The following is a 25,501-nucleotide window of genomic DNA, read 5'->3' as shown; positions in this document are numbered from 1 at the left end:
GTTTCTATAAATGCAGTCTGATAGCGCATCACCTGTGCTCCATTACTATCATTTTTTTGTGCTACCCATCACAGTTAGTTTTGCGGTTTGTGGTGATTTAGAGACTTACAGCCTTGGTGACGACCCGTATTTATAATCCTCATTGAAATGTTCTCCCTCTGCATTTTGTAAGCTTCTTTCTGTTTTATCTTGTTACTGTAATGCAACTGATAGACAAAGGGAAAAAAAAAATGACTGAAAGAATCTCAGTTGACCGAGAGGTCTCTGACTGATGATTTGATTCTTCAGCTTTCAGGGGTCAATGCTAATAAATTTCATAACGTAGAGCAGTCCCCGAACAGTCAACTCATGTCAGTATTGGCCTTGCAAGGTTCAAGGTGATTTACAACAGTAGACAGCATTGTAAGACATTTTCAACCCATGAAATGCTGATTTTTCTACATTTGTTGAGAATGTTGAACACCGTTAATGTGCTTCATCAGTGCAGTAATATAATTTAGTTCACAGCTGAATAAAACACTTAAGTGTACAATACCTCTTTAAAATAAAACCATGGGGGTGTGAGCTACATTTGACTGCAGATGAGTTACTAAAAATTCCCTGCTCTGTGTCCACAGCTCACTCTGGGACATGAAGCAGTAAATATCTACAATCTCTTTCATGTTCCAGTGCTGCTGTCCAGCTTGACTCCCCGCTGAGTTCTGCCACCCGTGCCTGGCTGTACAACATGAGTTAGTAAAGACAGACCCACTGGTAGGATCTCGCAGATTTTAAGGTTACAGTCCACACAGCCAGCTGTCAGACTTGAAACAGATGAACAGCAGATGATTAACTTTCTATCCCTAGATAAACACATGAGGAATGAAGACATCATCTGAGCAGGGTTTGTGTCTGATCAACACTAAGCCTGGGAATCAAGGCCCCCCATCTGCAACCAAATCTGGCACAGTAGCTTCAACACTGAGGTGATCACCTACTGTCTCCATAACAACGCAGCGGGCCAATGTGGTAGACGGCCTGCGAGCCCGTTCTGTTGGTGTCTCCAACCACTATCTGGCTCACTGGTAGGTGGTCTTTATAGGAGAGGACTCCTGTGTCATTAGCCCTGTGGCAGACAAAAAAAAAAAAAAAAAAAGGAAATAAATAAATAGTAACACAGAGCCCTCGGGGCTGGATGCATTTATGGGGGTCCAGATAAAGGCATCCATTCTTCTGCATTAGCACAGAATGCAGACTAAACACATTAAAAAGGGAGCAATCTATCACAATGCAGACAACTGCCGCTGGAAATATGCAAACTGAGCTGAATCGAGAAAAGCTTTGGAGTGGATTAACATACCGAAAACAAATACACTCCACACAGAACGTCTAATACACCATAATACACACCATAATACAGCCTTTGTTGCTTCATTCAGTGCTCAGAAATTATGATTTGTTTGATAATAACTGTAATATTATTTATGGGCTGTAATTAATCACTTTAGAGCAAACAGTGGTATATGAAATTACTGAAGATAGATGCGAAATGAAAACACTGAACAGATGCCGGACTCTCAGCTGCTCTTAGTGCTCTGTAGTGGTTTTCTAGGAATATTTTCTCTGAATTGACTTTTGCTGAATGTCAAATCAATTAATTGACTAATTAAGTCCAAGTTCTATGTCTCGTAGAAACTTCCTCTCTTAAGTATTAAGTTAAGATAGGAGGTGTTTAAGATAAGATTTTTCAAATCTGGGTTTATATAAGCAAATTGTAACTAACTTCCCTTATTCAGGTTAGGAAATCCTAAACACTCAATTCAAGAAGTGCAACTTTTATGTCTGTTACCTAGCAACCAGAACTACTTTTCTTATCTCGCCAATTTTGCAACCTTTGTTTTTGTTCATTGAAACACATCGAAACATACAAAAAACAGATGAAAAACAGCAGTATGCACTGAACTTAAAGGCATATTAGAGGTTTGGTCACATCTGTGGAGAAATACAAAGATTTTCTTTTTGGGAGACTAACAACAACAGACCTAACTCAGGAGATAAGAGAGAGAGAGAGAGAGAGAGAGTGGGCTAAAATATCAAACACAGTCTCTGCTGTATTTAGAATCCATTGTGTAAAAGCAATACATGACAGGGTTCCTACACAGTATAGAATTTGATTTTAGTCATTTCCAGCTCTGAATAAGTATGGGAAAAAAAAGGAAAGTATGGAAAAATATTCGTATTTCCAGACGATTGCAACTATCCTGTTTTCTGAAAAAATTCTGATACAGACAGTGTTGTCGCAGTAACAGGCCTGTGTCATATGAGGAAAGTTTAGGCTCTGCCTCAGCGTCACACTGTAATTTACAGTCCCAAATGTCTTAGAACACTTCTGTATTTGTTGCCATTAACCAGTTATTCAAATTAATGTCAGATTTGCCAATCATGTTTTAATAAGTCTTAATTAAAAGGGTTCTAATCAGGCAGGAATAAGTGTGGTGTTAATTATAGCTATTTACAGACAGTGGGCCAAAATGCACTAGAAGCCTAAGTGTCCTTTTCAATTATTCACAACATTTTTATAAAGCTGGGTACTTTCACCCCACTAGCTGGCTGCTCCACATCCCTGAAGAAAGTCCTGTTTATGAGTTACACATTGATGAAGTTATCACAAAGGTTAACACACTGTCTGACTTGAATAGGTAAATGCAAATTTTCGATGGGCTGGTTCGACAATCTTAAGTATAAAGCCTAGCTAGCCAAGGAATCAAATTGGAAAAAAATAGGTAGATGTGAAAAATCTATCAAGAAGTCTGGAAATTTGAGTCTGGAAAAGTAAGGAATTTTGAAATGGAGAACGTGTACAAGAGAAACCATACAGATTAAAGAAGTTAGCTAACAATACTGTTAACTAACGTTAGCCACTGTTAGCTGACACTGCTGTTACATAACACTACTGTCAGCAAATCCTTAGCAATTATTAGCTAGTTAGCTGCTACTACTACAGGTGGAAAAAGTGGAGGTTAGGACAGTTTAACAGTTTTCCTAAAGTTAGGAGAGTTTATTTAAGATTTTATTTAGGATTCTGGGAAGTTATGATGCAGTGTAATACACTTTTTTTTTGTCTTTAATTAGGTTAGGAACATTGACTTTGTAATTGTTCATCTGTAGGCTAACAGCCTTTTTCCTCAATCAGGTCCTAACTAATTACCATGGTTACCAAACACTCGAGATAGGATCTGCAAGTTAGCAAGTTTCTGTAATACAGCCCCTGTATCATCTTTCTATGGATTATCTCAGGGTGTGTAGTTTGTGGATATACAACAGAGCGATTATGACAGATTATGAGAGATGTTGTTAATTATTTGGGTCTCTTCTCTCCAGTGGTCCGTTTAATTCATATTTGGAACTTTATATTTAGATCAGCAATGGTGATACTCTTAGTGTGTGGGTTGGACACACACTCCACTTAAGGCCCACCTGGTTAGAACCAGTGCAGTATTATACACAGTCCTGCAATACATCCTGCCTTCATGAGGGGTTCAGTTTTTGATCAGTGTGATAGTTGACAAGTGTTTAAGAGAGATGCTGATTCAACTGCATAGGACTGACAGCCTCCATACCCGGGGCGGACACTCTACCAACTGAGCAAAACAGCCGCCCCAGAAATATCTTTTTAATAATAATAAAAATATATATCAAAAAAGCAAAAGAAAATATTCTTTACCACACATCTGTATCAGCATCACAGTTACAGAAGTAGTTCATATCCATGCAGTTCTCCTCCAAGCTGCAGGAACACTGCTGAACTCCAGGCAGGAAGCCTCCCCAGTAGCTTCGTTTCTCTCCCTCGCGATCCAGCCACCAGGACAGCGGACTGCCATCTGCAACAATGCAGCAGACAGTTAGAGACCAGTGCCAGTGCCAGAGCTCAAGCTCAAGTAGGTCAAGGTCATGGGTTATATTTGGAGGATTGCTTTGTTGTGCTTCACTGGCTTTATCTTAAAATGCCAAAAAAAAAAGTATAAATGGAAGTGCACTGAAAAAAAGAAGGATTTATAGATTAGCATGCTGCAGAAATCCTGTTCTATAAGAGCTGTGCTGAGAGGCTTACATAATACGAGACATAATAATGAGAATAAAATCAAGCAAATAAAACTAGGAATGACGTAAGTAAAAAAAAACCTAACAAAATAAAGAAAACACAGATGTTTGGAACATTTTGGTCATCAGATCAAGTATTAAAGCACAGGGAAAGAGAGGCAGTTTGTGGCACAGCACAGAACATATTAACACATTAAACACAGAGACACATTAAAAGCACATTAGACAAAAACAACAATAGCCTAAGATCCTCTGTAGCAGCCGTCTGAAATATCATCACAGTCCAGGCAGGCATTAGAGTGTCCATAACTATATACTAACAATTTTCATAAAAATAAATACTGCACATCCCCTATGTATCCATGTATTTCCCCAGACTCACCATGACAACTGTATCTTCATTTAACAGACTTACTGCCATGGGAATAAATGAGTTTTTTGCTCGGTTGGTTCTGATCTTAGGTTATCTGTACCTCCAACCATAGGAGAGGAGAAAACGGCTATTCAAGCTCATTTAATTTGTCTATTTGTTTGCACTTATACAAGATATACTATATAGGCTCCATTAACTAGGACTGACACCTTGCGGTCGGTTGGACGATTGGTTGGTCGATCGAATTCTCGTTGATTGGACAGTCACTGGTGTTTTTTTAATAAGGGGAGAAGCACTTCCCAACCCATTATTGTTGGGGGCAGGACATGTGCAGACCTGCAGTATTTTATTTCTGCGGATATTTACTGAACATTCATGTGGCTCCAGACTAATTGACACCATGTCAATTAAGTACCGGCACAAACTGTGATATCAGAAGGCAGAAAAACGGAGTGAAAAAAGTTTGTTTTTGATGAAAATGTGTGTGGATTTTACTTTGCCTGACTTTCTTAATGAGCACTGGATCAATGATGGATATACATATGCAGCTATATACACATAAAACACATAATGTATACACATACTGTACTCACACTTCATACACACATTCTTTCACAACTTGATGTCACAGTTTGCAGTCATTGGCAGAACAAACACATGTAGATTTTTACCCTGATTCTGTTTTATGTACTCATTTGTTTCGCTCTTTTAACATAAATTTAAAAGCCTAACCACAGAGAGGAGATGAAAGTTTGCTTTAGATAGATGCCCTATAGACATTATATCTGCTGCATTGCATATTTGTATGTAATGATCATTATCTGTATGGTTTCTGTTAAACAAACAAACAAATAAATAAATAAGGAGGCTGGGCTGGGAGCTCAGCGCTTATACAAAGACCTTTCCACAAAAGATAAACACATTACATCACGGGTGGCCAATTATTTTCCAGGGGGGAGCACATGAGAAATTGATCATGTTGCGGTGGGGCAGACACAAATGTGATATCACACACAATACACACCTTTACCAATGACTTCAGTGAAAAAATACATTGGAACATCCTGCATTCAGAGTCAACCTTACACTTTTTACCACTTATCTTTGCCACTCAGCTGCTGTGCAGTGCCGTTGCTATAAGGGTTGTCACGAGTCTCCAAAGCCACAAATTGATATAACTTTCAATTATATCAATTACAATTTTTCAATTAAAACATTTTGCTATTTTGCACTTACAGTTATGCTATTGTTAGTCTAATACAGTGGTTCCCAAACCGGGGGGCGGGTGCCCCTGGGGGACGCAGAGCCAATGCAGGGGAGGCATAGATGAACAGTGAAACAAAGTTGAATGAATATGATTTATGAAGGGAAAATAAACCTTTATTTAACAAAAAAAAAAACCAATAACTTTTGAATCCAATTTTATCAGTTGTTTAGTTAACAATTATTCTTACTGACTGATAAATATTGTAGGTTGAGGGGACGTGGACTTTTTTCAGCTTCTGAAAGGGAGGCATACCAGAAAAGGTTTGGGAACCACTGGTCTAACGAGTTTTGATTTGTAAGGTCAACAGACCATTGGTTTTCCGCCCTGACAACTGTCATTTACGTTTTCAAATTCTTTAAAAAGGTAGTTTGTCAAATATTGACATAATGGCCCATAAGCTACGCTGTGTTGTCTTTGAAGTGCTGTTGTTTTTTTGTTTTTTTTTTTGATAGATTTTCCATTTAATATTGAAATTGTGACACTTCTAATTGCAATACACAAAACATCTCTCACACTTGACATACTTATATCTAACAATGGTCAAACCTGTAATATTGGCATAATCAATCTGGTATAACGGTAATGCACATAGGTAACAGAAATAATATAAATGTATGGTATTGAGTAAATAGGTACAATTTAAAGCTACTACTCTGAACTTTCATATTGTATTGATTTTGCAGGCCACTGTTGACAAAAGGGGCAGTGTTTCAACCAACATAAACACAAAGTATGACGTCAAAAACAAAATTATCTAAAGAAATATCTCCTCCCGTTTCCTTTTAACCGGCTTACATACCTCACACCGTAATTTTGTCTGGAAAATATAAACACAGGCTTGTTTCATCTGATTTCAAGGAGGATCCAATCCCGTGGTCACTATTAATAACATAACAACTAAAGAGAACAGGCTGTAGGCTGTTAGCCTACAGAACAGAAAGAGCCAATCTTCTCACAGAATCCTAGGTTATATAGAGGCATCAGTATTATATTGAGACTGTTTCATAACCAGTTAAAAATACCTTTTAGCAGCTTTAATATAAAATATACAGTTCTTTATCATTATCAGTGATGACAGCACTGACCCCGATATTTGCACAGGTCTGCATTTCATTAATTATAAATAAATATGCATATAAGGAGGAAAAGAAGGAAAGGAAAGGAAGATAATTACAGAAAAAAAATCACAAAAAGTGATTTGGTTACAGAGCTTTCAGGTCAAAACAGTTCATTTCTGCTAAATCTCTTAAATGCACCTATTTCCTCATGAATCGTGCACTTTGTACTTTAACCAAAACGGTTATTTTCTTTGCTGCATAAATTTATTTGTTTTGATTCTCTGCTGGCATTTTGTGACGCATTTGTCTGTGACTGTCAATGAGGCTACAGCGAAGCCATAAATGCACAAGTCATTACCTCCACTACGAGGTTAAGTGGTCCAGCTTCAATCATCTGTCACACAACGTGACCCCGCATCGGAGATGAGGCCACCGAGCACGGAAAAGCCCATTACGCTACATGTCACAATACATAATCAAGTGTCACATGCTATGGTGCTTTCTTCTTGCCCAGCATACATTAAAGCTGCATTAGGCAGGGTTTTTATGTGTGGATGCACGTGTCATATTGGTCTAAGTCACCAAGTGGGTCTGAGACAGCAACGATTATCATCTCCATCTCCATCCATTCGACCTGTTTGCCCATGTAAAATTCTGCTCTTGTGTAGATAACACTTCTGGAAATCTTCACCAGGAGTCTGACTAAAATTGGAAGAGCAAAAGTTACTTGTCTTCAGTGGTGAAACACAGGCAGAAGAGGAGATAATGTGGGCTCGAACGGCACAGGCCAGCCAGCCAGCCAGCCAACATTTGCATTACAAAGGCTGAAAATAATACACAATTATTGTCTTTACCCTCTATCCCTGTCCTTGCACTCACTGCAGACATTCCCTTTCTCCCCATTCTGCGGCTTGTTTTAAAAGACTATTCAGACACTGAACAGGTACACAAATAAGAAAAGGTAACAATCAATACTTCCTGAAGGAGAGGTGAATCTCACCCTCTCCCGCAAATTGGCTCGATTTTGACAGGACTTGTTCACAGCATGAAAGCAAATGCATCTTACTCTCTCCTTTAGGCCCAGTGGAATAAATGGAGGCCAACATTTCAACAGCTGCTTCATAAAGCCCAGAGTCTGCCATGTTCATTACATCCACGATTCAAAAAGAGATAGGAACAAGCTGCAAATGTGCTGCTAGAGGAATACTCAGTCAATGAAATGTTAATAACGATTAAAACACTTTCAGTTTCAGTTGATAAGTCTGTTGATGGTGATGTTACATAACATGACATTCATTTTGTCCAAAGCATTTTACAATAAGTGCGGTAAAACTCCATGGGAGCCGGTTGTCATCAAAAATTGTTTTTTCATCAATCTCAAACAGCCCATTGAGCCCATTTATTGTCTTCAGAAACGAGCATGAAGAATAATAAATTTGTACATCAAAGACACTCCTCTCAGCCTCTATTTCTTTAATTAGCTCCCCTCATTCTCTATCAAGTGAAACATCATCGGATTGGTTTATTTGTTCATAGTTCATTAAAAAGAATCATTCCTCTTTTGTCGTGACATGTTTGCACGCAATTATCAATTTCATTCTTAACCGACATGTGGCTCTTTCCCCCTCATTCCTGTACTTTACAATCTCAGTTTGGTATTTTCTCGTGAGCATCCAAAACACGGAATTCTCTGCCTTCACATTTGGTGAATTTGTCTTCATAGGACTTGGAAACAAAAGAAAGACTTTGCACATCTATTAAACAAGACAGGTGCGTTGGAGAGAGACCAAAAAGTTGCAAAAGGACTCCCGCACACTGTTTAACTTGCAATATATAATTTATTTGCGATGTTTCGGTACTAGACCTTCATCAGGCAAACAGTTTTTGTTCAAGAGAAGCCATTTTTAATAGGGAGTAGTCCAATCCCAATCCCATGGGTACCGAAATGTTGCAAATAAATTATATATTGCAAGTTAGACAGTGTGCGGGAGTCCTTTTGCAACTTTTGGTCTTCACAGGTCTTAAAAAGCCTGCTATGAATTTTTCTTTTTTTAGCCATTGCTTGTGTTCATTCTCTCCTTTATCTTACTTGTCTCTAAGCCATATCACATGAGTGTATGCTCTTAGTGTGTTAATGATAGTGTCAGTGTATACTTGAAGACATTATGAAATCTTCTTGATGTGTGTGTATGTGTGTGTGCATCTTGTAGGCCTGGTATGATACACTTATCTCCCAATTCGATATTATCACGATACTTGGGTCCCAATCTGATATGTATTCCCATTCTTAAGTATTGCAATTTGAATTTTTAACTCTTGACCATGGGAAAAACTTGGATCCTATGACAGATTACAGTAAGTCTTTTTGAGTTTTCTTTCCGCAGCATAATTTCTATACTACATAAAAATGTAAATAAATACTTTTTTAAAATTAAACTGCTATATTTAGCTGTCCCTGCTCATCTAGCTAGAGCCACTGGAAAATAATAAATAAAATACTATTCAGTATTTTTAAACCAGAGGGGGGTTTTGAGTTTAAGTTTTGACCTTTACAGCTTGCTGTAGATGGTCATTGTGTATACTACATCATGTGGTTGGGGGTGCGAGATAAGTGTCAGGCAAGGGGAGTTAATTAAAGCTCCTGCGCTTCAAAAATGAAGATTCCTCTCTAAAATATCTGCTCTTAACACTGTTAATTCACCAACTTCTGTGTGTGATAGCATTTGAGGAGAACTACCCAGTCTGCAGATTCTTGCTTGGTGCTAGAGAAAGTACACCCACCCACATGTTTGATTTTATAATGCTTATGAACTTTGATCTGAAAGATCAAAGTTATATGATAAAGAAGTGGCCACGCAAAAGTGCATGTTTGCTCCTCCATGTCTAACAGTGGTGGTACAGCTGCTCCACTTGCTCCATCGCTCAGTCGCCTACGTACGACATTACTGTAACTATTGCATGTAATATGCTGCCAGGAGAATGGGTTTTTAGGCAATTCTTCATCACACTCCCTTGTAACTATTAGAAATAATAATAAATATTAATAAATGCTAATAAATATTCTAGCTTATATGTATAAAAAACAAACAAACAACTAAAGGCATTTCCAGAGTGCTACACTACAAGTACTTCATTTAAATAAAACAAATAAAAACAAGAAGGCGAGATCTCAGCAGCTACTGGTTGGATGAGCCAACACCATCATTCTGTGAGCCCATCTAGTTCTCTGTATGCAAAAACAGACGAGTCAGGTGGATAACGACGAGTAGGTGTACTGCGTGAAGAAACTTGGCATTTAGAAAACCTTCATTAAAGCCTGCCACACAAACAAATGCATCAATACTATCAAAATATTGCAGGATCAAAATAAGAATGAAGAAAGAAAAACAAGAAAGACTAGAAAAGGGCACAAAGAGCATTAAAGTGCTGTTGTGAATTTATGTCGCTGTGCAGAGTTCTCACTTCACCTCTGAGTGAATTTAATTCATCTTGGGGGTTAAATAAGGAAAAAAACAAGTCTTAAACAATGCAAATCAGACCACAATTGCGCATCATTACAAGCACATTAAATAACTGAACAGCTGTGTTTTAAGTGACAGCAACAGCAGAGCAGAGGCTGACATGAAGGATGGCAGTGAGGGGACTTTTTATACAGCCAAACTCAACAACTGGAGGTGAACTTCAGGAGTTCTTGGCTCAGGCCTGCATCTGTAATCCCAGTAGGCCGCTTCGAACAGCTGTGGTTGTTGTTTGTTCTCCCTGTAAATTAGCATGGTAGGTGCAATTTTGTCCAATGATTAATCTGAATATGCTGTGAAGCATGTTTGTTGTCGTAATATTTGTGTCTACATGCTCAGGAAAGTCAGGTGCAGAGAGACTTTTACGTTCTTCCACAGGACTTGTCAAACAACACAGGCCACCAACAAAACATGCAGACTGTTTCTAAGCGTTCACGCCACTAGAAAATTGCCTGTTTTCTGTCTCTCTTTGATGTCTGGTGTGATAATGAACTTGTTTGTTTTCACATGCATGGCACCCAGGGACTGGTGGAATCTGGGACTTCATGAATGTTTCATGATTTAAGAGCAAATGTTGTTCGGGCCACCATAGGTGCCAGAGCAGTTCAAGATGAATGCACACGAAAAGATTGGAGACCGCCTTTCTAGTTATTGTGAAAAATATAACAAGGAGAGCGAAGCAGAAGGCAGGGTGTTGAGGGGGCAGCAGCTCCCAATGTGACAAAGCACATACGGCCCGACTTTCAATTCACAGTGTAACAACAAACACTTCGCTGTAGCTGCGAAGCACAGAACATTGAAGACGCACAACGTCCACATTGAGGCCATGACTTCAGCTTGAGCCGTGTGTTGAAAAACGCAGCCCACTCATTCATTTGAATGAGGCTGCTCCAGCAACACAATGTGGGTGCCAGTGCAGAGGGCTGTAGCAAAATACCTGAACCCCGACACAATGCAGATCCATAAGGCAACTCCCTGTGCTGGCATACATTTCTGGTAGAACACTGTATAACATCGTATTTCTACTGTTTACTTTGCGGTATTCGAGACTTTAGATAAAGTAGTAGAAATGAATCCTGTCTCACAGTGAATCGCTTCAAACACAGTATGTCTCTGCAACTTTGCGATTGGGACTTATCATTTGAGACCTCGTAACAACATTACTACAGTTATCATTACACATAACAATATCCTGCTTCCATTACATATCCGTCTCACGAGTGTTAACCACTGTTGAGGGATCATTGCCAAAAAAAAAGTGTGTTTATGTACATAGTCTAGTCTGTATATAATATTCTGTATAAAGAATATTGTCCGATATACCAGTATCAGAATTGTTTTACTCTTTAATATCTGTATCAGTATTAGCCCTAAAAAATCTAATACTGTTTGGGCTCTAATGACGTACTTTATATAATAAAGTTGCCGCAATGTTGCTAAAATGTCACAACATCTTCAAAACCTGGTGGAAGCTTTTGAACAACATACCAGCGAGATTTAAAATTAAAATAATGTGCTGGAACAACACTCTGTAGCAAGCCACCAAGTAAAATTCCTGTCACATGTTGCAAAAGTTATACTGACTTTGCATTAGTAGGGCAGAACGTTTACATAGCAGCCACAGTTGTTACTAATTAAGGCTGTAATATATGACATTTCTGCATTAAAATGGCTAAAACCCCTTGATGTTATGTTTTTTGTTGAGCTGTGTAGTTACATTATCCCAAATATTTCCAACAAAGGTCAAACCAGAGAAATAAAATATTTATTCAATGTGACGGTGTGTTTCTTATTAGCCATTGCTAGCTAGTTCCTAGTTGCTATAACTTCTGAGAAAACATTAGATACATAGGATACATTAACATGAATAAAACTTGAATACATCGCTTAATCCATGAACATGATCTCTGCCCAAGTCATGTCAAATAGATTTTAATGGCAATGGGGGCTGTTTAAAAGACCACAACTCCCATAATCCCACCCTACTTCATGACATCATCAAACCACAGATTTAATACTGTATATAAGACTTAAATAGGGCGTTGCTACTCAGCCTTGTGTCCAGTTTTTCCGGCGGCCACTTGCAGTATTGCAGCAAAAAATCCCCCTATGGCCCAAAAAGCCTTTTCCTCATAAGACACATTATTTGTGTATAAGTGTAGGCAGCTCAGTGCTGTTTAAAGTTACAAAAAAAGTAATTAATTCCATGTCCTGTGCTCAGTTAGCTCTTGGTATGAACCAAATGTTAAAAAAAAGTCCCCACCATCATATAAAGCCCGACTTGACTGTTAGCTTGTGAGTAGGTTGCAGAGCAGTATCTTGCGTTGTAATTTCCATGATTAACTGGTTTTCCCCTCCCGCTCTGTTTGAACACCTAGAATGTGTTTAAATGCAGTTATACCAACAATTCAGCTAGTCTCAGTGACATGTTTGGCAGGTGGCATAAAACAATTACTTGATCTGCATTCATACAGCTCAATGCAAGTTTGACATTGAGAGGAAAATAATACTCACCTTTTGTATTAAAGAGACGGGATCTCTTGCAGTTGTAAACAACTTCTTGTTGGCACTGCTCTGAGTCTGATACGATGGCATGAAGTTGTTCGGCTGAGGCGCTGTAGTTGAACTTCATGATGTGAGGTTTCTGAAGAGAGGAGCCCTGCACTGTCACTGGAGCTGTGCTGTTGTGTGTCAACACCGTCCATACCTTCTCCTCTGAAAGAAAAAAGTTCATCTGTTAGCATGAACCTACTGCAAACACCATCTCTAAATACATGACTTGACATGACTGTTAAAATAATCATCGACACATTTTCCTGAAAACTGTTAGTTAGAGGGACCTCATCAACACCTTTCTCTCAGAAATGTGTGTCAAGTTTGTTTGTTTGTTAGCATGATCCCATCGTGCTCACCTTCGAAAAATATTATGTCAATACTAGTCTGCACCTTTTACTCTGGATATAACAAGTGTGTAGGCGTAATGAGGACCTCATGTCCTCTAGATACAAACTGTGTGTCTGTTAGCATAAACACACTGCATGCAGGTGTCATGTTGTTAGCATTAACAAAGCATCTGCACCTTTACTTCTAAATACAAAGGAACAGTTTTTTGTAGGTTTATTCCCTCAAGCAAATGTCACAGTCTCAATTATCATGACGAACTTAAACCAGAACTTTCTAAATTCAATTCAGTTCACTTCAATAGCTATAGTACCACTATCACAGAACATGTTCAATCAGTTTGGATGAAACCTGGTAACTGTGCCATAGTTTAAACCTTTCCATTGATGGAAAGGTACACTTATAATAAATAAAACAAGTAAGTGAATGAAACACTACACGCAAAATATGAACAAATCCTGAATATAGCAGCGTCCGAATGCGTAAGCTAATTAAGAAGTCTAAAGCTGCTTTTTAAAGTTCACAAATAAACAGTCTGTTACTGAGCTGATAAAAATAAATCGTATATAGTGTTTTGATTTATCATGTTGCTATGCAATTGCTCTGACCTATTTGTGTGTCATGCTTAAGGCCTACATCTCACCATCATGGTCAAGTTCATTAGCGACTCAGTGAGGCATTCTGTGCTGCTGGCTGAAACGTCGGTGTCGCTAGTGACACTTCACAAATCTTTGCAGTTTTGTACGGTTGAAAACCTAATGAATGAACTTGTTTCCCAGCAACAGTTCTCTGTCGACCTTCTCTAAACCAAACCAAACCCAAACCATCCTGAAAATAAACCTTACAGTTCCACAAGGCGCAATTCTATCACAGCAGAGGAACCCTTTTTGCTAACAGTCTGCATTTGGTGCTTACAGCATGAGACACTTGCATTTGAATTGAAGTCCAAACTGACTGGTTTCATATAAATTTACATTAGAGGTGTCACGATTCTTCAAATCCACAATTCAACTTTTAGGCCACAGTTCCATTTTCAATTTAAGCATGTATTCTTTTCAGCAGTGACAGTGGTGTAATTGTTAGACTTTAGGGTCTTGATTTATAAAGATCAACCCTGACAACTGTTCTTTACATTTTCAAAAAACACGTGTGATACCGTAAATATACATTCAAAACTAGGGTAGGGTAAGGGTGGGAATCCAGAGACCCCACAATGAGATATTATCACAATACCTAAGTCAGAACACAATATTATTAGGATTTTAAACATACTGAGATGATGAGCACTGTGATTAGAACCCAACTGATATATTGGTTGACTAATATTATCACTAAAATGACTGAAAAACAGTGAAAGTGCACTGTTACAGTGCCCTGATATCATTTTGTACAATAAACTTAATTGTTAAGCTGTAAAATATCTTGCCTCCAGTACACGTCTCTGCGTTCACCACTTTTGAGGGACCATTGCAAAAGATGTGTTTATGTATATATTCTTTATTCGGTTTAAAGAACATTAGTTGATATGTTCAAATCAAATTTTTTCACTCCTTAATGTCAGTATCTGCATTTGCCCCCAAAAATCTGGTATTTGTTGGGCAACATTTAGCAATTTATTGCCTTTTTTTCTCCAAATTATGTCCCCAGTGGAATAACTTTATCAACATCCGTTTTATCTAATAATATAAAGTTTTCACTCTGTTCATCTCACTTTAATCATTATCAAACAGGCAGACAGACCAACTAATCCTGCTGATCGTAACCTCTGCTCCCCTCAAACTCAGCACTCTCTAGTGGACTGAAAAGGCTATTTATTTTATCGTTGTTATCCAAGAAGTTTAATTTGTATTTGCAATGTTAAAGGAGAAATCCTTAATATATTCACTGAACTAAATCATAAAATGACCACATTATATCATCGGAGGTCAAGAGAACATATTGAAATACTCGCTTCTGTGACATCAACACTGCAACAGCTTGTGTCCTCCATTAAAATTTTTAATGCTGTTGTTTCCCATCAATTAGGTTCAAATTAATGCTGAATGTTCGTCAAATGAGTTGGTGCCTGTTTATAAGTTGTAAGAAATCACTGATATTCTTGTAGAAGGAGTAGATGTTTATAGCAGTTAAATTGGGCAACACGTTAATGGAGTCTGGCAGACAACGTGACAGGCAGTCACCGAACTCAAACTCTAGAGTGACTATTTTCAGGCAGTTGACTTTTGTTTTCAGGATAACGGGCTGAGCTTAACATTGACAGACAACTGACAATTAAAAACAGACGATCGACTTACAGTCGCCATCACTTGTTATTGTCAGTTTGCAATGTTGTGCGTGACTCGTGTTCCTGCAGTGTTCCTGCAGCCTGCCCTACTCTGGGGAGGAGGGGGCCGGGGGAAACAGCTCATTTCAACCATAGATCACTTGGTAACCACGCGCCTATTTGCTATACTATTTATGGGCCCGACTCGCATTTTTGCACACACATGCTACATATTGCTCCTTTAATAACAGGTGATAAAATTGGCGTTTGTGTATCAACAAAATATTGACAAGCAAAATATCACAATACTATGCTGCATTGATTTTCTTCCTGCACCCCTAACAAAAGGTAGTCGAGATATGGTGCATTAATAAGAGACGAGGAATTCCTCCTATTTCCATCTCCGCTCAGTTTCCATTATGTGGTCTTCATGTTTACTCTGCATTAGAGAGAAAATCCCTCTCCACTTTGTGATTATTCACATCAGGTTGTCAGGCTTAGAGTTATTTACATTTCTAATAGATTCCTTAATTGAGGTCAAGTTGAGGCATACCTGCTGCCGAATAATTTAGATTTGTGAGGGGGAGACTCAAACACAAAATGCCAGCACCAGACAGCGAGAGGTGGAGGCGCTCTCCTCTGTAACATCACCGCTACATTAACCTTGCAAAGGACAAAGTAAGTGAGGAAGTTGTGACAGCTCAGTCATGAATACTGTCTCCACAGTGTCAAAACTTAACTGAATATGTTTTGTCCTATGTGTCATGAGGACTGTGGATCAGGTTGTGTCCCTCTCCCTGTCTGTCAAATGTCACATCTCAGGTGTCAGTTCAGGTGATACAGAGCACATTGTGTTCTCACCCAGCAGATCGCACTGATACAGCAGGTGTGATGGGACGATAAAACGAAAGGTCCAACTTTCAAAAGACGATTGCTTCAACACTATTTATATAAAACTAGTTACACAAATCCAACTGTACCTGCCAAACGATACTAACTGCATACTGTAAATAATTAAAAGTCAAATGGAAATTAGTCCTGTCGTCTCCAAAACTCAACAGATCGCCATGAAATTGGTATGGATATTTGTGCTGCCCAGGGCATATTTCATAATGATTTTATTTCTTGAGAAAGAGGTCAATCATTTATCCTTCAGCAATACACGGTCTTTCAAAAATCAATGAGCAAATTTTTGTGAATTTTGAAATAGATAACTAGGGTCCTCAGGAGTCTAATCATAACAGTTTTGGTGCAACCCTTATCTCAGGTCAGAATCACAAAAACATCCAATCCTAATTGGCAGATTCATGTGGAATTTATTGAGAGATGTATTTCCATTTCGGACTCTTTTCACCCTTAGTTCAAAATGCAAGTCTTGCAGACAAACTATCGCATAATTTAATGGTAGGGAGCCATGAAATTTACAGAAGATATTGGCTCTCCCAAGGGTATTAACCCCTCTGACTTTAATGACCCCATGCTCTAATGAAAATGGCAGCCTCTAGAGGCTGTAAGTGGGGCTTTAGACTTATCAGCTTGTTAACTTGTAACCTTGTCATGACACTTTTTTAATCTGAGAAGCCACAACAGTGATGATTTCAGTTAAACCTGAGATGCACAAGACACTTCTTGTGGCTAACCAAACCAAGGGGTGCATGATTTGTTGGTGGCACCATGATATATTTTTTTTTTTGTAAAGTTTGAGAAAGCATATGGCCAGATGTTGTATAAATATTATGACTTGACACATTTTAGTCTGTTTTAAGAAAATAAGAGTTTTGGACCCTATAATAAATTAAATGTATTTAGGAGTGCTTTCACATCTGTAGTTGGATGCATTTGGTGTGGACCAAGGGAAAAAATTATACATTGTTATCTCCCCCAAGCGTAAGCCGCAGCTAATCTTGAATACTACTGGAATCAACAAAATATTTTCTTTTGTGAACATTTATGACTGTGTGCTCATGGTCCTCTCATGGTTGCAGGGATTCATGATTTTTGAAAAACCTTGAAAAACCTAAACCCATATAAAACAAACAAACAATAAACATATATAACCCATACCAGCTGCGGTGTCCTTCCTCCTCTTGACCAGCCAGGTCTTAGTCAGGATAAAACAAGGCTCAACCATTAGAAATGATGGGACGTTACACATGTAACTAGTTACATGAGTTGCATAAGGTAACAAAAACATAACAATCCTTAATTGCAGGTGGTTGCACACTAGAAAACATACTTTTGAATACTGTATGCAATTTCTGATATATTCTCTCCATAATTCTTACATACTGGACCTTTAAAATGATCAGATCCATGTTTATTATTATGTTGAGGGGATTTTGTTTTTTTGTTTTTAGAAAAACAAAAAAAGTTTCACAGCTTTGATAATCAGACATTGCACAGACTGGTGTATACATCAGTGATCATTACTCACAGATATTCTTATGTTTTGAGGCCTATATTCTACAGATAATCAATAATATGGAGGTGTGAAATATTGATTGGTCTGTATTTAACTCTTAAATGTGTATGTTTGATTATTTGACCAGTGTACACATGGTTTCAGGGACTTTGTATTGGCAGTTTCTACAGTTCAAGAAAGAGTGAGATGAAATCTATAGTTTTGCCACCTGATTGGATTTTACTACTGCAGGGGAACCACAGCAAGGATGATCATATAAAAACAAGGAATTAGATGTTTTTTTTAAAAACTATAATAGCTCATTATTATTCAAAGACTGCATTTGTTTCCAAGCACTGAAAATATATCTGTACAACATTACATTTTAAATGTTGGCACTGTTGGAAAATATGGAAATGGTAAATTCATACCCTAATTAGGTAAAAGATCAAGAAATTTTGTCTTTTTAGCCTAGACACATTGCAAAACAGCACTTAAATAATTTTCCAGAATATTTCTGTTAGTTTATAACTATAATATCTATAGCAATATGTAAATGGGTCTGGCAGTAAGACAGGCGGTCACCGAACTCAAACTCCAGAGTGTGTATTTTCAGTGCAGTGGGCTTTTGTTTTCAGGATGACAGGCAGAGTTTTACATTGACAGACAGCTGACAGTCATAAACAGATGATCAACTTACAGTGTAGGACTCATTATTGCTCAATATTGTCAAATTGTAATGTTGTGTTCATCTTGCGCTCCTGCTTTGTTCCTACAGCCTGCCTGATGGCAGAGAGCTTAACTGAGGCTGGGGAGGAGGGGGAGTGGAAATAACTCACTTCAACTATAGATTGTATAGTAAATATGATTTCAACTTGTTTAATATACAGTCTAAGCTCCCACTAATTATTTGGACTGCCCTACTCAATTTTGGATATGCAAGTTTACATATTGCTCCTTTAATAGCTTTAAAAATCATGTTAAAATCACATACTATAAAAAAAACACTGTGGTTGTGGTCAGTTTGCTTTCACATCACAAACTGTCTAAAAGTGTATTGAGACCCTGTTTTTGAAGCGGTCTTAGCCTGGTTGGTCCACAGCAGGGCTTGATTTAACCGACCAAACAGGTTAGGAGTGAAAAGGACCCTGAGACACTGAATTGTTGCAGTGTAACCACATTATGAAAGATATTGACTTCTCACAGATATGTTCTAAACTCACAGGATCTGCCCTGATGGCCGTAGTGATTTATTACTGGATGGTAAACTGTCAGATAGCCGGGGTGTGGATCGATATAGTACGATCTCTACGTGAGTGGACTCTTTATACCCTGAGCTTTCTGCCAGCTCTCAGCGGAACTCAAATGGAGTAAAGGTGACAACATGTGAACTACAATGATCTCACCTGTCATGTTGCAGTATACCTGTGTGGGCCCCAGGGGACCACTCCCATCTGGATCAATGGAGTAGAAGCCTGAGGAGCTGCCAATCAGCTTGTAGGCCTCACAAGATGACTCGTAGATGGCTGGAAGAAGCAGAGCGGGGACAGAAATCAGTTCCTCCAAGAGTTAACCCACGCTTCGACAGCTTTTCACCGGCTTAGTCATCTGACTGCACAAAATCTATCTTTATTTATGACCTGTTTATAACTTCTTGTTTTCAAGCTTAAAAAACAGTGAAGTGGTAGCTGTCGGTGACATATGTTTCTCTTCTATTTGTACCCATTTGTTTTTTTCTCTGACACATATTATGGTACAACAAACACTCTTATGTGGACACTACAGTTACATATATGTATGACTACTAAAGGCCTGATCAGAATGTATTCATTATTGTGAGGGTATATTCACTGTCCAGATAAAAATGCTATCTCTGAATGTTTATAATGGAATTTCTTCTTTGCTTCAAGAACATGTAGTCCTCCACACTTCTGTATTTTGAATTTTAAGTGGCACATCTGCATATGGGTTGTGTAAGAACAGAAAGTATTATATTATATTATATTATATTATATTATATTATATTATATTATATTATATTATACTACTTTTGTTGGCTGAAATGGCTGAACTTAAGCTAGCAGCTTCTCTGTGGTTTAGTTGAAAATTCAGTCTCTGGTTGAATTTTTAATGATTTCAGCTGACTCTAAAAAAAGTGAACCCTGAAAAAGGATCTTGAATATATACTATATATGCCCGGACGCCTCATGCCTGTATTCCACTGGGCGTGTCGCATCTCTGATGCGGTTTTGATCCATCCTCCACAGCTTCTTACTGAATGTTTTTCCTGCCTGATGTGGTTGTGAGGAAACATGACCTTGAATACATCTGAATTCATTCTGGCATGATAATTTTTTCTCCCTTCATTCATTTTATTTTGGAAGGTTAAGAGCATTCACCTGGCATAAACTAGTTTAAGTTTGTCCCTTATTCAAAGTATTTGCTAAAGCTGAGGCTCTTAGGTTTTCTCCTGGTTTAACTGTTTAAGCTAAGGCTTTCACAGTGGTTACTGTCATAATACAGCACATGTGCACCTCAGTTACCAGGGTTAGGCTTCTCCAAAAAAGAAAAGAAAGAGGACACAAAGCTAAACTGGACAGAAGATGAGAAGGTTGTCCTCTTCAAAGAATATGGAAAGCACATGATCCAAAGTAAATTTAACCAAGCAGCTATAACAGAAATGCATGAGCAGAAGAACTGACGACATCAACGTGAGAAATGTTCTGAGTTTCAATAAAACAGTAAAGCCCTAACATTGCTATTGCTCTTGGTTTCTCCTCCTCCTCTTCAATCACCATAAATTCAGCCATTTTCTTGTGTTTCACTTTAAAATTTTTTTTTCATGACTTTAATTGATAGGACAGCTGAAGTGAGGACAGGAAAGAAAGAGGGAGAGAGAGAGAGTGTTGAAATACATGCAGCACAGGGCCACAGGCAGGAGTCAAACCCATGGCTGCTGCAGAGGACTCGGCCTCAGTACATCGGTAGCACGCTCTACCAACTGAACTACCTGGCCACCTCATTTCACTTTTAAGAGACTGGTAAGGTCCCTGATATGAGGAATATATATGTATGAGCAAAGTGGTTACTCGGGACCTTTGCAACACAAAAGGGAATACTTAAGTAGCTCTCCCTTCCAACATCCTAGGGAAACCTTTACGGTAATTTATTCAACCTTAGCCAAAGTGGTTTCAAGCAACCAGACACAACATCACAGAGTGTAAGTATGATGAGGAAGACGATCAGAACTCTATTACATTACAATCTCACCCTATTTGGTTGCTCCATACGTGGAGAGACAAGACAGACTTTGATTTGTTTACAACAGGACAAAGCACTGGGGGGTGGGGGGAAGATAATCTTGTTTTGGATGATGAGTTTGTCTCAAGTTTCTGTGTAAACTTTAGTAGATCAAATAATAAGTAGAAAGACAGATACTTGTGGCTTTTTTTGCATAACCTCATAAAACAATTTTCAAATGAATTCACAGGTATAACAAACACAGGTAGTAAGCAAGTTAGCTATGATAATCTTTGCAGCAGAGCCAAAAAACGCACTCTTTAATCCTTTTCATACATGTATTTACTCATTTTGGACAGGGTAAATAAGACACCACCCTACACTTTCTCCCTTAACAGCCAACAGTCAATTGGTGACAGGTTTCAAATACTCCCCTTTTAGATATTCAGGTTTGAGTTGTAGATGAAAAAAAGTTGATTTTATGTGTTTGGGGTAAATTTAAATTAAAAATATTTATAATTCAGCAGATGATCTTATCTGTCATGTATCATCCGACATGCAAAGAAAACTGCGTTTGCCTGCACGTAAACAAGAAATCAGTATTCTGGGGCAATTTCACACACAGCTGTCTTCACAACAAATATCAAGGCGATGCTGAAAGATGTCAAAAACTGACACCCGCAAGGAAACACTGCTACATGTAGAGTCTGTCTGAGGGCAGAAAATCTAAAGCTATTTATGGATAGAGTTAAAAAAAAAAAAACAGAATCTAAGAAATCTAAAAGCGAGAATAGCAGCAGTGATTGTAAGGTCATGTCAGGTTGAAGCAGGCCAAGTTTTTTGCTTTGCCTTTCAGCTGTACAAAGTGAAGAAAGCTATGAGCAAGACAGGTGTGTGTGCTGAATCAAATGACACAGCTCAGTAGACCTAGAATATATGGGGAGGTGCAGAGGGTGTAATAGCAGGTTTGAGACTTGGTAAAGAAATGAAAGTGAGATGAACTGCTCACAGTTGTGACAGGTCGCTCCAGAGTATCCTGTTCCTGAACAGTCGCAAGAGAAGGAGCTCCATGTCTGAGAGCAGCGGCCTCCATGTTCACACAGGTTGGGAAGGCATCTGAAAAAAACAACAACAACCATTTACAGCTACAACGATCAATTACATTCAACTACTGAACTGATCAACTAATTTTTTTAAGTCATCTCTGAAGATTATCCAAATTCTCTTATTTCAGTTTCTAAATTGTGAATATTTTCTGTTGTCTTTGCTCCTTTATGACAGTAAACTGAATATCTTTGAGTTGTAGACAAAATAATCTGAGGATGACATTTTGGGCTTGGGGAAACACTGATCAACATTTTTCAACATTTGCTGACATTTTATGGACCAACAAACCAACGATTTAACGAAGGAAATAATCAACAGATTAATCATTAAAATAACTGTTGCAGCTCGACAACCATTTACTATCAGGAGAATATTTTCACCTTTGATTAATGTGGTTAAAGGAAAATACAGGCTTATTTTGATAATAATCTTGCTAATTTAGGAAAGAGTTCAGTTCCATGAATGTGGCTTACAGGAAACCCTTCTCAGAAACCATAGTAACTTACCACCACACCACTGAACTAGCCTGCTCTGTAGCATGCTAACTGTCAAGCTTAATTTCACTGTGTGTTGAAGACACAACATAATGCCAAATGATGGTTCATTCAAGTGTCTTTTCACACTCACATCACTTATTTCTGTGAGGAAACACAACTTCACACCTTATTCTCACAATGTGACCAAGCAGAAATTTATGTGCTCACTTTAGTTCCAAGGGATGTAATTATAAAACTAATCAATCAAAATTCTTACCACTTTTATTCTCTTCAAAAGCCAACAGGTTATTTGGACACATCCCCTTAAGGGTCACACTGAGACATATGTCTACTTCCACTCAGCTGTTCTCAGTGTAACACCCTCCTGTAGATCAGCTGATAAAACTTTGAAGTACTGGGCATTAAGTATGTTGATATAGTACTACTGCTAAATTAATAGGCATAATTATAGTGAAAGCAGACTTGATTAGATCAAGTAGGCTCTAAAAGAAAGCAGAAGGCTACGGTTATCTGCAGGATGCTGTCAGGTTTCTCTATTCGGAGCTGCTTAGTAATTCTGTGCATGCACAGTGCATGCTTGATCAAATCTGATTTGAGTTAATGTTTACTAGACATGGGTGAATTGTGCTGGCGTCTTAACCCTTGAGTGGAAATTGAAGTTCATTTAAACCAGGCTTTTTCACCTGAGTTTTCAGGATCAGCCTTGATGAAATACAACCCAGGTCATTACTTTCTAAATTAAGTCATTTTTTTTTGTACACAAACCACAACAAAGGGCAAGCCAACATCTCAAGTCACACCTGTATTCATAGCTGTGCAAAATAGCCTCTATAACACACGTTGTCACTCTGTAAACGTTTATTTTTAGGCAGATGTTATTTGCATTGGGGTTGGAATAGTCAGTGTGGTTATTTGCACCAGCAGAGACAAACTATGATCTTTCAATAAGCCATCCAAGTAATCCTATGGCCTAAACCCAACGAAACTGCAGCTAAAAAACTGTCAAATTAGTCTCCCGGGGCAGAATTCAAGCCCCTTCTCCTGCACTTAGCCTATACATCCACTTATTAAAACTGAATTTGTCCCTTTTTATAGCTAACATAAGCAGGTTGGATGTGAATAGTCAAATAGCTTGTGTGTACCTGTTCATACCTGGGTACAAATAGACACATTTTTATTTACTGATGCCAAATGAAATTTGACTAACAACTACACTGCTCATGAAATATTCATTCACAAAATCATCCATGAGTTCATTTGAAACAAGCAACAAAACACCTTTTGAATCAGACAGGTCACAAAACTTTTTTAGGGCATAGAATTAGTCTTTGTATTAGGAAACAATGGCATACAAAGTACTGGTAAAGTAAATTAAAAATGCATTTATAACTTCTTGTATAGTTATATAAATGTATCTAATGATGTATGGTTATCAAAAACACCCACTGCACACCTGGACTTGAATTTATTAATCATCTGTTTTGTCTGTATTTAAAAACAAACCCAAAAAAAAACAACATAAATGATTCTTCTGTCTATCTATCTGTCAAAAATCGGAGCACATTTTGTACTGATAATGATAGAAAACAGAAAAGAGAGGCAAATTATCACATTAAAAATCTGAAACCTGAGAAGGGCTTATTAAAATAGCTGCTAACAGTTGCTGATTATGTTGACTAATCGAATTATTGTTTCAGCTCTACTTTACTCCTAATGCACTTTTATCTTCTGCTATTAAGGAGCAGCAGAAAACAATAACAACTTCTTGGCAACAAAACAAAACATCACACAAACCTCTCAGGAATTTGTACAGAGATACTTCTTTTGTTACTGTTTGCAAAGATGATCTTTTATTTATCAGGTAAGCAAGACCCCTGCTCACTGTTCTCTTTATTCTTTTGTATGCAATTATGAACACCCGCTTTGGAACTCACCCAACAGACTAATTTGCTGTTTATTCATGTTTCATTAAAAATCCCAAACAACTGTGAAATAAAAGTGTCTCATACTGTGTCCTTGTCTGAATTTAAAAAAGCTGACACGCCGAGGTGTTTCTATAAAAATAAAAGCTTTACTGTCACCTTCAGACTAGAATGCCTGTTAATGGGATTTTGACACAATGAGCGCTTCAAAGAAATTTCAAACCACACTCCTCTGATTAATAGTCCCTTCCTCAAGCCTCCTTCAGTTTCACATAATTGCCAGCCTTTCGAGCATGCATCTATAATTTCATACACTTTCATCTCCCACCTATTAACTGCAGTGGAGCGGGCCAGCCGCAACATGGATAGGGTTGCAGCCACTGGTTTAATTACCATCAAGCTATTTTCTGTTGTGTTCGTGGGTGCCCTTGCAGGTCATGGAATCACAGCAGATGACACACCTAAGTGCACACTGACCATGAATTGAGTCATGAGGTTTAATTAGACACAGAGAAACAGAGATTAACTCTGATAAAAGTTAATTTTCTCATGCTCAGGGGTCATTGAATTGACAAGAGTAAGTGACGCGGAAGCTAACATCAATGCAATAAACATTCGGAAAGCTGAGTGCAGCAGCCTCACATGTCACGTCCTCATAAGAGATTAAAGCACAGGATGTCGCAAAAGCATCAACTACACATGAAAAGGAAGAAGTGTGGATGTCACCCACTCACAAATTTCATTTTAGATCTGCATAAGTTTCTTTGTTGCTGTGCTGCATAATGCATGTAGATGGTTGTTTCATTTGTCGGCTACATCAAAAAACTTTCTCTGCTTGAATCTTTTTATGAAACACATTATGCAGTGACTATTA

The 25,501-nt window shown here is 38.1% G+C and overlaps 1 protein-coding gene across 1 annotated transcript in view; it reads right to left on the bottom strand.

Annotated features, from left to right (window-relative positions):
* Positions 1-25,501, bottom strand: part of LOC146322850 (contactin-associated protein-like 5) — a 128,987-nt gene that overhangs the window by 29,403 nt on the left and 74,083 nt on the right. The window contains exons 11-15 of the mRNA XM_084724959.1: positions 22,111-22,217; positions 19,268-19,387; positions 12,811-13,011; positions 3,704-3,860; positions 978-1,105 (exon numbers count right to left, since the gene is read on the bottom strand). Of these exons, the coding sequence (XP_084581085.1) occupies positions 978-1,105; positions 3,704-3,860; positions 12,811-13,011; positions 19,268-19,387; positions 22,111-22,217 (713 nt within the window). The remainder of the gene's footprint in view (positions 1-977; positions 1,106-3,703; positions 3,861-12,810; positions 13,012-19,267; positions 19,388-22,110; positions 22,218-25,501) is intronic.

This window comes from Lutjanus erythropterus, chromosome 8 (genome assembly GCF_056507025.1).
Source record: "Lutjanus erythropterus isolate fLutEry1 chromosome 8, fLutEry1.hap2, whole genome shotgun sequence".
In the NCBI taxonomy this organism is placed as follows: domain Eukaryota; kingdom Metazoa; phylum Chordata; class Actinopteri; order Lutjaniformes; family Lutjanidae; genus Lutjanus; species Lutjanus erythropterus.
The sequence above is the reverse complement of the archived record's forward strand: the minus strand, read 5'-3'. Positions and strand labels throughout refer to the sequence as shown.